At 35.0% G+C, this 13,987-nt stretch overlaps 1 protein-coding gene across 1 annotated transcript in view; it reads left to right on the top strand.

The window, feature by feature from the left end:
* LOC150077870 (kinesin-like protein KIF11) overlaps positions 1–13,987 on the top strand; it is a 257,452-nt gene that overhangs the window by 99,388 nt on the left and 144,077 nt on the right. The window contains exon 9 of the mRNA XM_090384389.1: positions 3,532–3,724. Coding sequence (XP_090240515.1) covers positions 3,532–3,724 — 193 coding nt within the window. The remainder of the gene's footprint in view (positions 1–3,531; positions 3,725–13,987) is intronic.

The raw sequence follows: 13,987 nt of genomic DNA, 5'->3' as shown, positions 1-13,987 counted from the left end.
AACCAACTCGCGAAGAAATGATTAACGGTTCGTATGGGTTGGTTGGTTGGGTTTGTTTTTTTTTAGGAGCATTAGCAACTAAGGCCATATTGCTCCGGGATATGCGGTGGTAATTCCCTGACCTTTCCGTATTTGGTGGTGACGGTCTCGAACCCTGGTCTAATCAAGAAGCGTGTGCTACGCACTGCTGCTCCTTCCTACCTGGCTACGGAGGCGCCAGTTGCTATGGGTCTACAGTTATGTGAAAATGTTCCTGATAATGTTTTTAATGCTCTGAACAAATGTGAGGTTTTCTTTGAGAATCAGACAATTTTTTAATTGTACTGTGCAAACGAAAATTACAGATTTTTTTTTTAATTTGTGATACCGGCGAAAATTGTGTAAACGTAATTTAAATAAGTATGTTTTTGAAATAAAATACATTAAAAATAAATGTAGATTCGTTTTCATTTTTCTAATTAGATAATTTCTAATAAAAAAGATATTCTCTGTATAACGAATTTTTTCGCTGGATTTATCGAATTGTTATAGGGAAGTTCGACTGTATATGAAAAAAAGTTTGGTCGAGGATAACTGTTGGGGAGAAATCCAAGAAGAAGACCTGGTGTTTCATAAGTGAAACTGATTGCAAACAATTGGACATGTAATCTTGGTGTTCATTTCAACAAATAAAGAATCCTTACCCACTTGTGCAATTTCATTAAATATTCAACTTGGTTTTGCTATCATTTAAAATTGTAAAAACACGCATTTTTTTTCAACCACCTATTATAGACAGGATTGTTTGTACTAAAATTAATATTAAAACAGCTCACTGTTTATTTGGCTCAGATAATATAGTTGCTAAAGGAGCAAGTTTTTGGTAATAGTCTTTTGTAGTGGAGACTATTATTCTCTATATCGTATTCTCTCTTAGCAAAAAGGACCAAGGCAAGGTACACATACAGGTTTCGCTGTGTATGTGCAAATCATTCTCTTGCAAACTACAAAAACAAGCCATGTGTCTACACTAGAAGTGGGTGACAACTGGTACTAAGGAAAAAGCAATCAAACCATATACAGTATATCCTTATTAATTCAATATTGGAGTATTTTTTAAAATTTGATGTATTTCAAAGCCATCACTTTCTCTGACCAACCAGTGATATAGGGTTTTATATGCATTTTGCAGATTATTCGAAATAAGTCTACAATGAAATTCAAAGTCTGAATTGGTTCTAGCAGCTTGCATGGCATCTTTAAATTTTATGTTTCTAAAAAATGTATTTTACTATCAATGTGCAAAATCATGGAGGATTCCTGTAAATGTAATTCTAGTTACAGGAATTCCAATTTGTTTACATTGCAGGAAGGAAAAAAAAATTGGTAAAAAATATTATCCTGATACTGGAACTTAATCTCTGAACTGAGTTTAGAGATTATTACATTGAGGACCAAATACAGTTCTAAGCTTAAATTTTGTTTGATGGATCTTTCAGTGATTCTATCTTAATAAAATGCGAGTATTCATTAAACCCCCCTTCCCCAACATACACTCACCTGCTATCACTCCAGTTTTATATTAGGTAGTATCTTATCTAAGGTCAATAATAACTGTCATGAGTAACACGACTGCACAGGCCAATGTTCCAATTTGATTTGGTATGAAATAGCAAAAAGCAACTTAGTTCCTGCCTTTCAATATTTGACCTTAGCACATGACTACATTACATCTACTATATGAAATTTAAGAACTAAATGTGTCTGTGCTTTCTGTGACACCCTGCATTTCATTCCATGCCTTTAAAAAGACTTGTAAAAATGTACCTTACAGTAAGGTTTCTTGTGATTAACATGTTTACTGCCACTTATATTTGCAAGGATCCTTTCTGTATGCCTTGGGGTGCTTCTGTGAGACTCTTTTTGTGGGCACTTCTCTGGGGTGCTGGAACAAGTAGGCACTGCTTTTTAGTAAATGGGACTTCATCTGTGAAGAATCATCTTTCCACATAACACCAGTATCTGTTGTTTGTAGCATTCTAACATCAACAGATGCATTTGAATATGATTCAGAATTTGCTTCACTTGAATAGAATTCTATTTCAGTATCAGATGACATATTATAAAGAGCTGATTCAATGTTATCAGCTTCAACATACTGTCCATCCCTGTTCCTTTTCAGTCCTGATGTCCCAGGCTGTGGATCCATTATAACAACCCTTTAGGGTAAAATTTTATAGAAAGCACATTTTTACACAATTTTATCAGTAGACACACACACTAAGGATGATGATTTGTTTTTCACAAACTAAAGAATTAAGATTCAGAAAGCATAATCTTCAAAAAATTCTACCTTTTCTTGTGGAAAATACTAAACTAGATAAAATAACTTCAACTTAAGCAAAGAACATATGAAACTGTGAATCAAATATATAGCTTTTATAGCACCCTCTAGACAGTGTGATAATGCTAAGCAAAATCCCAGCCATAATGCAAATAGCCCATGGTTCAGTCAGTGTGCCACTGTCGAATAGTTGTTCATTTCACGTGTTTTTTCTTTTACAGTGCTGATTTATTGATTGCAATTGAATCGATGCAAAGTTCATCAAAGCACAAAAATTGCAGTTCATTTTGAAGCAAGTTTGCTTTTTGGCAGTAAACGTGTTAATATTTGTTTTATTTGTTTTCCAAGAATTTATTTTCTTAAAATTTTGTATATACCATTCTTATATACAGCTAGGCCTCACATAACACATTTGATTAACATGTTTTTCAATTACCGCTATTAGAAAAAATTATACCTCTTTTCACTTTACATGATGCAAATTTCCAGTTAATGCAATCTTTTTTATGTGGTAGTTGAAAAAGATTTGAATCATGCATTAAGCTTACCGTGCGTCGGACAGGCAATAAACAAGTGTTTGCCCACTGCTCGCCGCCGTGTGTTCCATCAACCAGTGGAAGCAGGCGTGTTACTTGTTTGTCTTCTGCTAATAAAGACTTGCATTTAAAAATTCTAATTTTAAAACTAAAAAAAAAAAAAAATTAATTTTTAAATGAGCCAGATGAAAATGTTACCACAAAGGAGATAACTAAAAGAACTAGATGAAATCTTTCGTATCGTAGACAACCTCAAACAAAAGGTTTGAGGTTCTCTGCGATATTAATTTCACCAGGGCTGAGAGAAGATTGTTGTCGGCTATCAGAAATTTATTGATGAAAAAAAGAAAGCCGACACTGTTCAAATATTTCTGTAACAAATAGTTTCTTCATTGTGTATTTTATGCAATAAACATTTAATTCTATAATAATTTTCATTATCTTTTGCATGGTATAGAGTTAAGTTTTTGAAATTCTTATTTTGGACATTCCTGAAAGTTATGAACCAATCATAATTTTATCTATTGATTATTATATTCGATTAACGCATTTCTGTTTTGTGTGATGCACTTGCGGGACGAATTAATAGCCTGTATATATATATATATATATTTTTTTTTTTTTTTTTTTCATTTATATTAAATATATTTTACCTTACTTTCCTCCTCTTAGAGAAAGTAAATTAACACGGTTATTGCAAGATTCCCTTGGAGGCCGCACCAAGACTTCAGTCATTGCAACAATAGCTCCAACTTACAATGACTTTGAGGAAACTTTGAATACCTTAGATTATGTCCACCGTGCAAAAAGTATTACAAATAAGCCTGAGCTTAATCAGAAATTAACAAAGCAAGCTTTATTAAAGGTAGGAACTATAAATAGCGTCATGCTACCATATGTTAAAGCATAATTTTGGTAACTCCATACTTTATTCCTTTTTTTATTATTGTTTTTGAGGGGAAAAAAATTATCATTCAAAAATGTTATACCCAGTGAATGTGCAGGTCACTGCTATGAAATAGATCACTCCTTCTGGATGAATTGGCCTTCTATTCATTATTTCCCCCCCCCCTCTACTGTACTATTTCTTGTAAGATGTTTATCATTAACTCAAATGAGGCCTCTTGTTATTTTCTCAATTTGTATTAGAGCTTGCTATTTTTTCCATTTATTTTTCTTAAAATGCTCATTGTGAAGATTCTTATTTTTGATCAGTTCCTTTAGCCAGCTCATAGGTTAAAGAGGCGTAAAAACTGTTATAAACATCAAATTTCGTCTTTTGGCTAACATTTGTTACAGATTAATTTAACTCGGCATCTTACACTTCCTGCTTTACTTATTCTATTGGTTATTTCCACATATAATCTTCCATCTTAAAGAGAGTGTCACTAGATATTAGAACCATGAACTTCTAATTTTGGTTATTTAGTCTACAATAAATTAAATTTTGTGTTGATGTTAACTATTCATGCCAGATTCTCTACAACCTTTATCTAATTAGATAGAGATTCTTGAAGAGCTTTTTACCATTTAACAGTGCAGTATTGTCTAATTGTAATAACTATAAGTTTACTATAAATTCTCCCCCCCCCCCACCCGGGTTTCCAAATGGTTCTTTTTTTACCACTGATCCACTTTTTTTTTTTACATCTCCCACAATAAATATTATCAGTAGAACATATCCTTTTTTTTTTTTTTTTTTTTTTTATTAAATGGTCCAAAATTTATAAAAAGAATTCTCATTCCAAGCTTAGCTTTAAATCACTTTACAGTGCATCTGTTACTCCTTGCTGCAGGCTTGCTATTATTATACAAACTTTTTATTCCCCTTAAAAGATTATCCTTTATTCTTATTTTTTTCCTAATATTTCAAAGAGCAGATTTCTAGGTGCTTTGTCAAAATCAACAAATACAGCTCTTATGTTTCCATGATTTTCATATAATTTGTATTAGTGCAAGTGTTTAATTATTATAATGTAAAATTTCTTTTTTTATTGTTGTGTTAAATTCTGTTACTGAATAAATTTGTCCACTGTACTTTTATATCTCACTCATTATTTATATTCATATATAAGTTTTTTTTTTTTCATAATCACAAAAAAAAAAACACAGAAAAATACCCTAGCGCAGAAGCTTCTAGAGGAGTGTACAGTAAAACAAAATTACACAGCACCAGGGTTGTCCAGTGTTCATGTTAAAATATTCTAAAATTCCTGTCCATAGTCCTATTGAGCTATCCAGATTAAAGGCAATAACAGGAAACAGTCCATAGATTAAAGGCAATAACAGGAAAGTTAAAGTAGAATTTATTCATTGTGAAAAGTTTATGGAAGCATGGAACCAATGCAGGTATAGCATCAAGATCTCATAGCTTTCGTGCCACTTTGTTGGGAGCCAGTGACGAGAGTCAATCCAATATATGCAAGTGCCATTTTTTCTGTATCATATGTAATTCTAAAACCTCACAGATCTGCTACCTAGTGTATTATATAAAATTATACTCCTTGAAATGTAGCCACATAAGAATAAGAACTCTTTAGCAGCAGAACGGGATGTTATGTAACTCACGATGCTGATAAACATGTGATTAAAGTATAGATCATTATCGGTAAGGCATATAAAGAAAATTTTTGAAAAATGTTATAGTTAAGAATAATATTTTTATTAGTGAGAAAGAGAAGGTCCAAATTTAGTGGCTAAATAGCTTGAAGAAGTGCAAAACTGGCCATGAAGGTATATTGCAATGAAGACTCTCTCTCTCTCTCTCTCTCTCTCTTTCTCTCTCTCTCTCTCTCTCTCTCTCTCTAAAGGCAGTTTGGAATCCAATAAGATGTCCAAAAACATGAGGATTCAACAATTGACAGAATAATTATGTTATTTACAGTCATAAGAAAAAAAAAATAAAGGACTGCAGGAACTCCCTGACTTACGTAATAATCGACTTACGGAAATTCGACTCTACGTAAGTTTTTGTCGGCTGGCGCAAACTTTAAAAAAACGTGGAAACATATTTTGCATCCCATAGGAATAAATGGAGGTATCGTGAAAATATCATAATGTGAACCCAATTTTTTTTTTTTTTTTTTTTGTAATTCGTTCCAAGTCCTTGGAAGTTGAAAATTTCACTATGTTACTAATCTATTTATCTCTCTAAAATATTTATTTATAATGGAAATTGCACTACCCTTTCATTGTTATCATCAGGGCGCCTTTGTAGCCAGGTGGGCAGGAGCAGCAGTGCGTAGCACACGCTTCTTGATTAGACCGGTGTTTGAGCCCATGACCACCAAATACGGAGGATGCGGAAAGGTCAGGGAATGACCACCGCATATCCCCGGAGCAATATGGCCTTAGTTGCTAATGCTCCTAAAAACCAAATAACAACAACAATCATCGTTATCATACGTTCCCATTATAAGAATCAATTTTGAATGTCTTTGTGATATTTTTCTAAAGCACGTTTCTGGAGGTCATGACCATAAAACAACAGAAACAACTTGCACTTTTTGGTTTATTGGGCTTTTCTGTTAGTGCATATAATTATAAATGGGTAGTAAACTCGATCTTATTGCATTTGCGATAATACCGATAACTGCAGTTGTTTGGGTTTTTACGCTGTTATGGTGAAATGTGTTCCCCTTCACTGAAATCTTCAATCATATCAAAAACAAATTTTCAGAAACTTCTCTTCATTCCTATTTACTTATTACAATGATGAAGGGAAAGCAACCAAAACCAGGAAACAAAACGAAATTGATTTAGAAATGAAGATGAAAATGATTAAGAAGTACGAAGCAGGACAAAGTTTGTCATCTATTGCACGGAATTAGTGAATTAGTTCAACAGTGAACACTATTTTAAAGGACGGTGTGCGTATAAAAGAACATGCCGAAGGATCAACACACTTATGATCAACAGTGATCACAAAACAGCTTCAGGTGCTGTATCGAAGATGGAACAGCTATTAATAATATGGATGGAAAATCAGATTCAGAAGCGAGTGCCCCTGAATCTAATGCCATTCAAGCAAAAGCAACAACAAGTATTTATAAAGATATTAAGGATAAGTGGCGAAACCTGGTTCGTGGCAAGCAAGGGGGGGGGTTAATAGGTTCAAGCATCGCGCTGGTTTCCACAACATTAAAGTATGTGGTGAAGTCGCCAGTGCTGATTCAGCTGCAGAGAAATTTTGTGATGTGTTGGAAAAAATTATGAGGGCGGCAATTTAACGCAGCAAATTTTTAGCGTTGATGAGACTGCCCTGTATTGGAAAAAAAAAAATGTCGGATCAAACATAGATAGCCAAAGGGGAAATACCAGGTTTCAAAGTGTCAAAAGATAGGGCCACGCTTTTGCTTGAGACTAATGCAGCAGGAGATTACAGATTAAAACCACTACTTGTGTACCATTCTGGAAATCCTCGTGCATTTAAGGGCATCAATAAAGCCACCCTACCTGTGCATTTCCGATCGAACCAGAGAGCATGGATAACAATATCTTTCTTTGAGGATTGGTTTAAATGCTGCTTCATTCCCCGGGTTGAAAAATATTGTAAAGACAACGACATTCCTTTCAAGATTTTGCTTCTATTAGATAATGCTCCTGGATATCCTATGCATCTGGATGATTTCAATTCGAATGTGAGAATCATATTTCTACCGCCAAACATGACTTCACTCATCCAACCTATGAATCAGGGTGTTATTTTGAATTTAAAAGTATACTATTTACATACAACGTTTGCTCAGGCGTTGTCTGCAGCAGACAATGAGAAAAAATTTACGTTAAGAGACTTGGAAATCTTACTGTATTTACCATGGCATCTTAAACATTAATAAGGCCTGGGCGGAAATTACTAAAAGTTGTTTAAATGGTGCGTGAAAGAAAATATGCCCACGGCACGTAAAAGGCTTCAAAGGATTTGAAAAAGATGAATCATATGAAGAGGTTACAGATAAGATTGTAAAGGTTGCAGATCTACTTCAGTTGGAGGTTGATGCCAAAGACATGGAGGAGTTAATAGAGGAAGAAGAGAAGGAATTATCTAACGAAGAACTTATTGACTTGCAGGCAGCGATAGTGAAAGAAGAAAATGCTGACGAAGCTAAAGATGAACCAAATGAGGAGCCGAGATGCTTCATCACCAGAGAGACGGCAATGGCATTTCGTGAAATTGCATTGGCGATGGCGAGGTTTGAGGAAATGGATCCTGACAGTGAACGATTGTTAAAAGTCAATGGAGGTGAATGATATGCTTGCTTGCTACAAAGAAATCTATGATGAAAAGAAAAAAGCCACCTTCCAGTCATCCATTAATATGTTCTTTCGTAAAGTTGAGCGGCTGACCCCTTCTAAATCTCCACAGCCCTCAACCTCCGCAATGGTGTACTTATCAGCTGGGCACCTCTGTGGGCAGGAGCAGCAGTGCGTAGCACATGCTTCTTGATTAGACTGGAGTTCGAGCCCGGGACCATCAAATACAGAGGATGCGGAAAGGTCAGGGAATGACCACTGCATATCCCCGGAGCAATATGGCCTTAGTTGCTAATGCTCCTAAAAACCAAATAACAAACAAACTTATCACCTGAAGACATTGATTCTGGTACAATGCTCGAGAGGTAAAAGTTATGCCTGTCTCCTCTCTTTTTTTGTAATTTTATAATTTTGAAATTTTTTTAAATTGCACGCTTCTGTAATTTTTCCTGTGAATGAGATAAAAAATTGAATAAATACAATAAATAATTCTATTTACATGTTCTTGGAACATTTATTTTTTGATTCAGTCAATTCAGCAAGCACAGTTGCGAGTGCTGTACAAGCATGGGGGAAATTCCGACTTATATAATGTTCCGTGGAACACAACTCTTACGTAAGTTGGGGAGTTCCTGTATTGGCAAACAGGATAAAAAATAAACAAAATGTGAAGGGCTGAAAATGCACCATTTTCAGGAAGACCAATACTGTTCAATTTTACAGTACAATCTGTTTTAAAAAATAAACCGAGCAGGAATTGAAAAATATGAAAAATATCTTAAAGTTGTGATGATCAGTCAAATTGGAATTCCATGCTTGGTAACTGTGGGATAAAAAAATTGTATCTAACTGAGAAAAACCACGATGAATAGTTATTTGCTTGAGCATAAAATTGGAGTAATGCTTAGGAAGAGCAGACAGCAGCAGCATATTCATTACTTAGGGTAATGTAGAACAACAATAGGTCTGTAATCAGAAAAACCTGCCAGATTAGACACTTTTTTTTTTTTTTTTTTTTTTTTTTGTGAGAATCTGCCAAAGAGCAAGGATATGCATGGGTGAGTAAATGCAACATAAAAAATGGCTATCTTCAGAGCAAAATTTGGGATGCCACCAGCTTCCACAGCTGACAATGCCCTTAAAAGGATAATGGATTTAATTTCCCCTTTTAAAAAATCCACAGAAGGAAGCATAGAAGGTATATCAAAATCTGAGACAATTTAACATCAAGAGGCTGAGATTTAATTACAGCATCCGACTAATCCACCAAATCAAGGGACTCTGAAATAGAAGAATGCTGACAACCAGACTTCTTTTGTCCCCTTGTAAATCTGTCAAAAATATACCGTATTTCCCCATGTATAAGGCACACCTTAATTTTGGGGCCCGAAATTTGAAAAAAAAATGTATTACATAAAGTTATTGAACTCAAGTTTTATTCATCATAAAATTCATACAACTCATCACTGTCAAAACTCCCATCCATTAGCTTGTCCTCATCTGTGTCTGATGACGAATCACTGTCTTCATATATTGCCTCGTCCTCAGTTCCATCTATGGCATTTTAAATGCCACACTTCTTAAATGACTTGACAACGATCTCAATCTTGATATTATCCCAGGATCTTTTCACCCAGGTACAAACTTCTCCTATAGTTGGTTTCTTCACTCTTCCTGCTGGTGTCAAATTGTCCCCAGAAGACTTCATCCATTTGTTCCATTTGTCTCTCATGTCAGCTTTGAAGGGTTTGTTAATGCTGACATAAAGTGGTTGGAGCTGGGACGTCAAGGTATATGACGGCAAGTTTTGTTTTTTGCTCTACAGCAATCTTCTTTGTATTTTTTGTTACGTGTGCCCTGAACTGATCAAGTACCAATAGGGCAGGTTTGCGTAAGAGCCCACCTGGTCTCCTTCTCCAAACTTTCTCAAACCAGATCTTCATCCCATCCTGATCCATCCAACCCTTGTCATGAACGTTGACAATCACTCCTCGAGGAATGTCTTCTTTTGGCATTGTTTTGCGTTTGAAAATCAGCATAGGAGGCAGCTTGGTTCCGTCAGCACAACAAGCTAGAACAACTATATAATGGCTCTTTTCATGTCCACTTGTCTTCACAGTTAGTTTTCACCTCCCTTCTTATCAACAGTTCTGTTACTTGGGACTCAAATTGAAGGGGGACTTTGTCCATATTTGCAATCTGTCCCAACTCAAAACTGATGTGTCTTCCGACATTGAATGACAAAACGATGAAATTCAAGGACCTTCTGCTCATAGCTTTCAGGCATCTTTTGGGCAAGTCTGGTGCGTGTATGCATGCTTAGTCCATTCCGTTTCATGAATCTGAAGCACCAATTGTGTCCTCCTTTGAAATCAGTAACTTCTTTTTCATCAGCAATTCTTCATGCCTCATGCTGAACCATCTTTGTGGACACAGGAATTCCAATTGACCTTTGCTCCTCAATTTATATCTTCAATTCCCTCTCTAAATTAGGCCATTTTGCTGACTTGCCTCTAATGGCCTTCTTCTGCCGTGGCGTTTTCAGTAGGGTTTCTTCTTCCCTTAGCCAGTCTCGGATTGTTTTCTCAGTTGGAGGAGGAGGACCAAACTTACGTTCCGCAGCACGATTTCCATTCACTTTTGCAAACTGGATCACTTTTAACTTGAATTCAGCACTGTACGAAAATCTTTTTTCAGCCATTTCTGGGCAGAACGTGGCAAAACGTAACCTAATATACCGGTAACAAGTGTGAAACAATGAGCGCAAAGTCAACAAGCTCGAAAAAGTGGGAAATGCAAGTAAAAAAAATCTACAACCAGTGTATAAGACGCACCCAGTTTTTATACCCCAAATTTTTCGAAAAAAGGTGCGTCTTATACATAGGGAAATACGGTAATCTGATAAGGCTTGAGCACCCATAATAAAAAAAAATTCCTGGTTGGCTTTGAAAAACATATAATCAACAGCAGATTTCACTCTCATATATTTGTGAAAAGTGACTTGAAGAAATTATAGATTCCTGTTCCACAATGGTTTGATAGTAATGCAACACACGTGTGACATCACTTCTTTAGAAACGATGATCAATGCATAAGCCAAAGCCATAAATCTGCAACTGGAAAATCTGGTAGTAATAACCATGGAAATGTTTGAAATAGAAAAGTGACAAGAGAATGATTGATGTTTTTTTAGGTAAAAAATTACTGATGGATCAAAGAATGATGTCCACGTTGAAATCGCCGCAGTTTTTCCAAACATCACATTAGCTTATCAGTTATCACCTGAGTTCGGTATATTTTCCGCCGAACTAATAGCAATTCAGGTTGCACTGAATCATATTGAGTCCTCTGATATTAACAACAGTATAATTTTCACAGATTCTTTAAGTGCACTTCAAGCACTAAAAAACACCATAAACATCACCCACCCAGTCGTGAAAAGAATAGTCAGCTCTTTACATAGCTTATCAGAACTTGGAAAAAACATACATTTCTGCTGGGTCCCAGGACATATGGGAATTCCTGGAAATGAACTAGCGGACAATGCTGCCAAATCAGCTCACCTACCACCCGAGAAAAAGTGGAAAGTGCCTCATCAAGACTATCGACCAATAATCCAGGAAAAATGCATGTGCCAATGGCAGTTATCATGGGAAAATCAACCTAATAATAAACTTCGAAGTATCAAGCCAAACCTTGAGCGATGGCCTTCCAGCTTTAGTTCAATCCGACATCAAGAGGTAATATTGGCTCGTCTGCGAATAGGTCACACAAATATCACTCATGGTTATCTTTTAAGAGGAGAAATACCCCCTCAATGTCATTACTGTAATACAATGCTCTCAGTGAAACACATTCTGGTTGAATGCACAAAATATACAAGAGAACGCCAGATTCTTTGCACTTCAGCCACAACAAAAGATCCTACACTTACCTCACTTTTAAACAATGAAACAAATGTCTCAAGCATATATAACTTTCTCAAGATGATTAAAGTATATCACCTCCTTTAGTTAGTTAAAAAAAAAAAAAAATTACTTTCTGGTTTCTTTTTTCCATTTTCTGTAATTGAGAAGAAATGGCATGCATAATTATCATATGTATGGCGCACTATGGTCATAGTTGCCGATGCGCCCAATAAATCCCGAAACAAAACAAACAGGTAAAAAATACACAAGAACTGGAGCACATTCCGATCGAGAACTGGATGACATAGCAGAATGAGCATTCTTCATATCTTCTGCTATTAACACAGCATAATCAAAGACAGGCATCTTGGCTCATGGGATTGGGTGGGGATTTAATAACACTTACCTTATGGAGTTATCAATTATTAATTAACAAAGATGAACAGTTGAGACCAAAGTCTGTCCCCCATTATCAATATGGAAAATGGGAGATATCTAACCATATATCACCTAGGGAAATAATGGAGCAAATCCAGTCAATCACATAAGTCATACACATAAATGCTGACAAATAGGTTTGGGGGAGGGGGTGAACAATAAATCACAAAAATGAAATGAACTCTGGATGCTGGCCACCTCCAGGCAGTTGAATCAGAGTTAAAATGGTTTAAAATTTGAAATTAATGTTTAAAATACAATAATACTAACCCTATTGACTAGTTCAATCAAAAACATCATAATAAAACTGATCAATAAGCTTAGAAATATCAATGTATCCATTAAGTCAAGTTTCAGCGATCTCAATAAAATCAAATGACTGGCTAAAAGAAAAATAGTTAATTTTCTTTTTTTGATGAAATCCTTCCTCCAACTTACTTTCAAATAAGTTAAATAAAAGTATGGAGCATTTATATGGATGTTCTGCAAGAAGTTGGAGTTATAACAGATTACTTTATTAAAACATTTCATTTCATTTATTTTACTTGAAGTTAAAAAAAATAGTCATAGCTTGCAAAGATGCAACACAAACTGTCAAAAGCATGTGTACTGAAGAGCAAACATCACCACACACAACTGTTTTGTTTGTTATGTTTCTTCTTCAAATAAAACTGGTTTATGTTCATTTAAGAAGTACAACAAGGGTGTTTTTAGACTAAACCAAACCAAAGATGGGAACAACTTTCTCATTGAGAAAAGAGCAGTTGATTAGGCAGAATTTTAATTTAGAAATCATAAAATCTAAACAGTAATGCTTAGTCCACTTTTAACAATTTCAGCCCAAATATGACAAATAAGCAAGACATACTCCAGTGTCTTTTAATTGAAACACCCTGTATATATAAGAAAATTTAAGTATAAAATTAAAAATAAATAAATAAAATAAAAATAAAATATATAAGAAAATTTAAAGATAGGGTAATAAATAGAAATATGAGGAGTAGAAGTGTTATTAATAAAATTAGTCAGTAGCAGAATTTAACATTACAATATAAAAAGTAAATTCCTGTCTAGAATGTTTCTGTAATTACAGAACTAGACTTTAGTGATTAGTGTTAAGGATATGCTGGCTTACTGGATTAGCCATCGGATGGGCAGTCTCCCTCTTAGTATACAATACAGTGGTACCTTGGATTACGAGTAACTTGGTATGCGAGTGTTTTGCAAGACGAGCAAAAATTTTTAATAAATTTTAACTTGATAAACGAGCGAGGTCTTGCAATATGAGTACAGTCAGTTCTCGTATAACACGTGTTTACACTACACGAATTCGATCATACACGATTTATAAATAAGGGAACGATATCTTATATAACACGAACCGAATTCGCTTATGCACAATTAGCCTTTGTGTTTACAAGAAATGGCAGTCGAATGCAGAATCACCCCAACCGAACGCAACTCGATAGGAATGAAGAGAAGATTTTGAAAATGTATTTATGGTTTTTTATATCCATGAAGGGGAAACA

The sequence above is a fragment of the Mastigoproctus giganteus genome, chromosome 11 (genome assembly GCF_048544385.1).
Source record: "Mastigoproctus giganteus isolate SK-2022 chromosome 11, ASM4854438v1, whole genome shotgun sequence".
Taxonomy (NCBI): Eukaryota; Metazoa; Arthropoda; class Arachnida; order Uropygi; family Thelyphonidae; genus Mastigoproctus; species Mastigoproctus giganteus.
The sequence above is the reverse complement of the archived record's forward strand: the minus strand, read 5'-3'. Positions and strand labels throughout refer to the sequence as shown.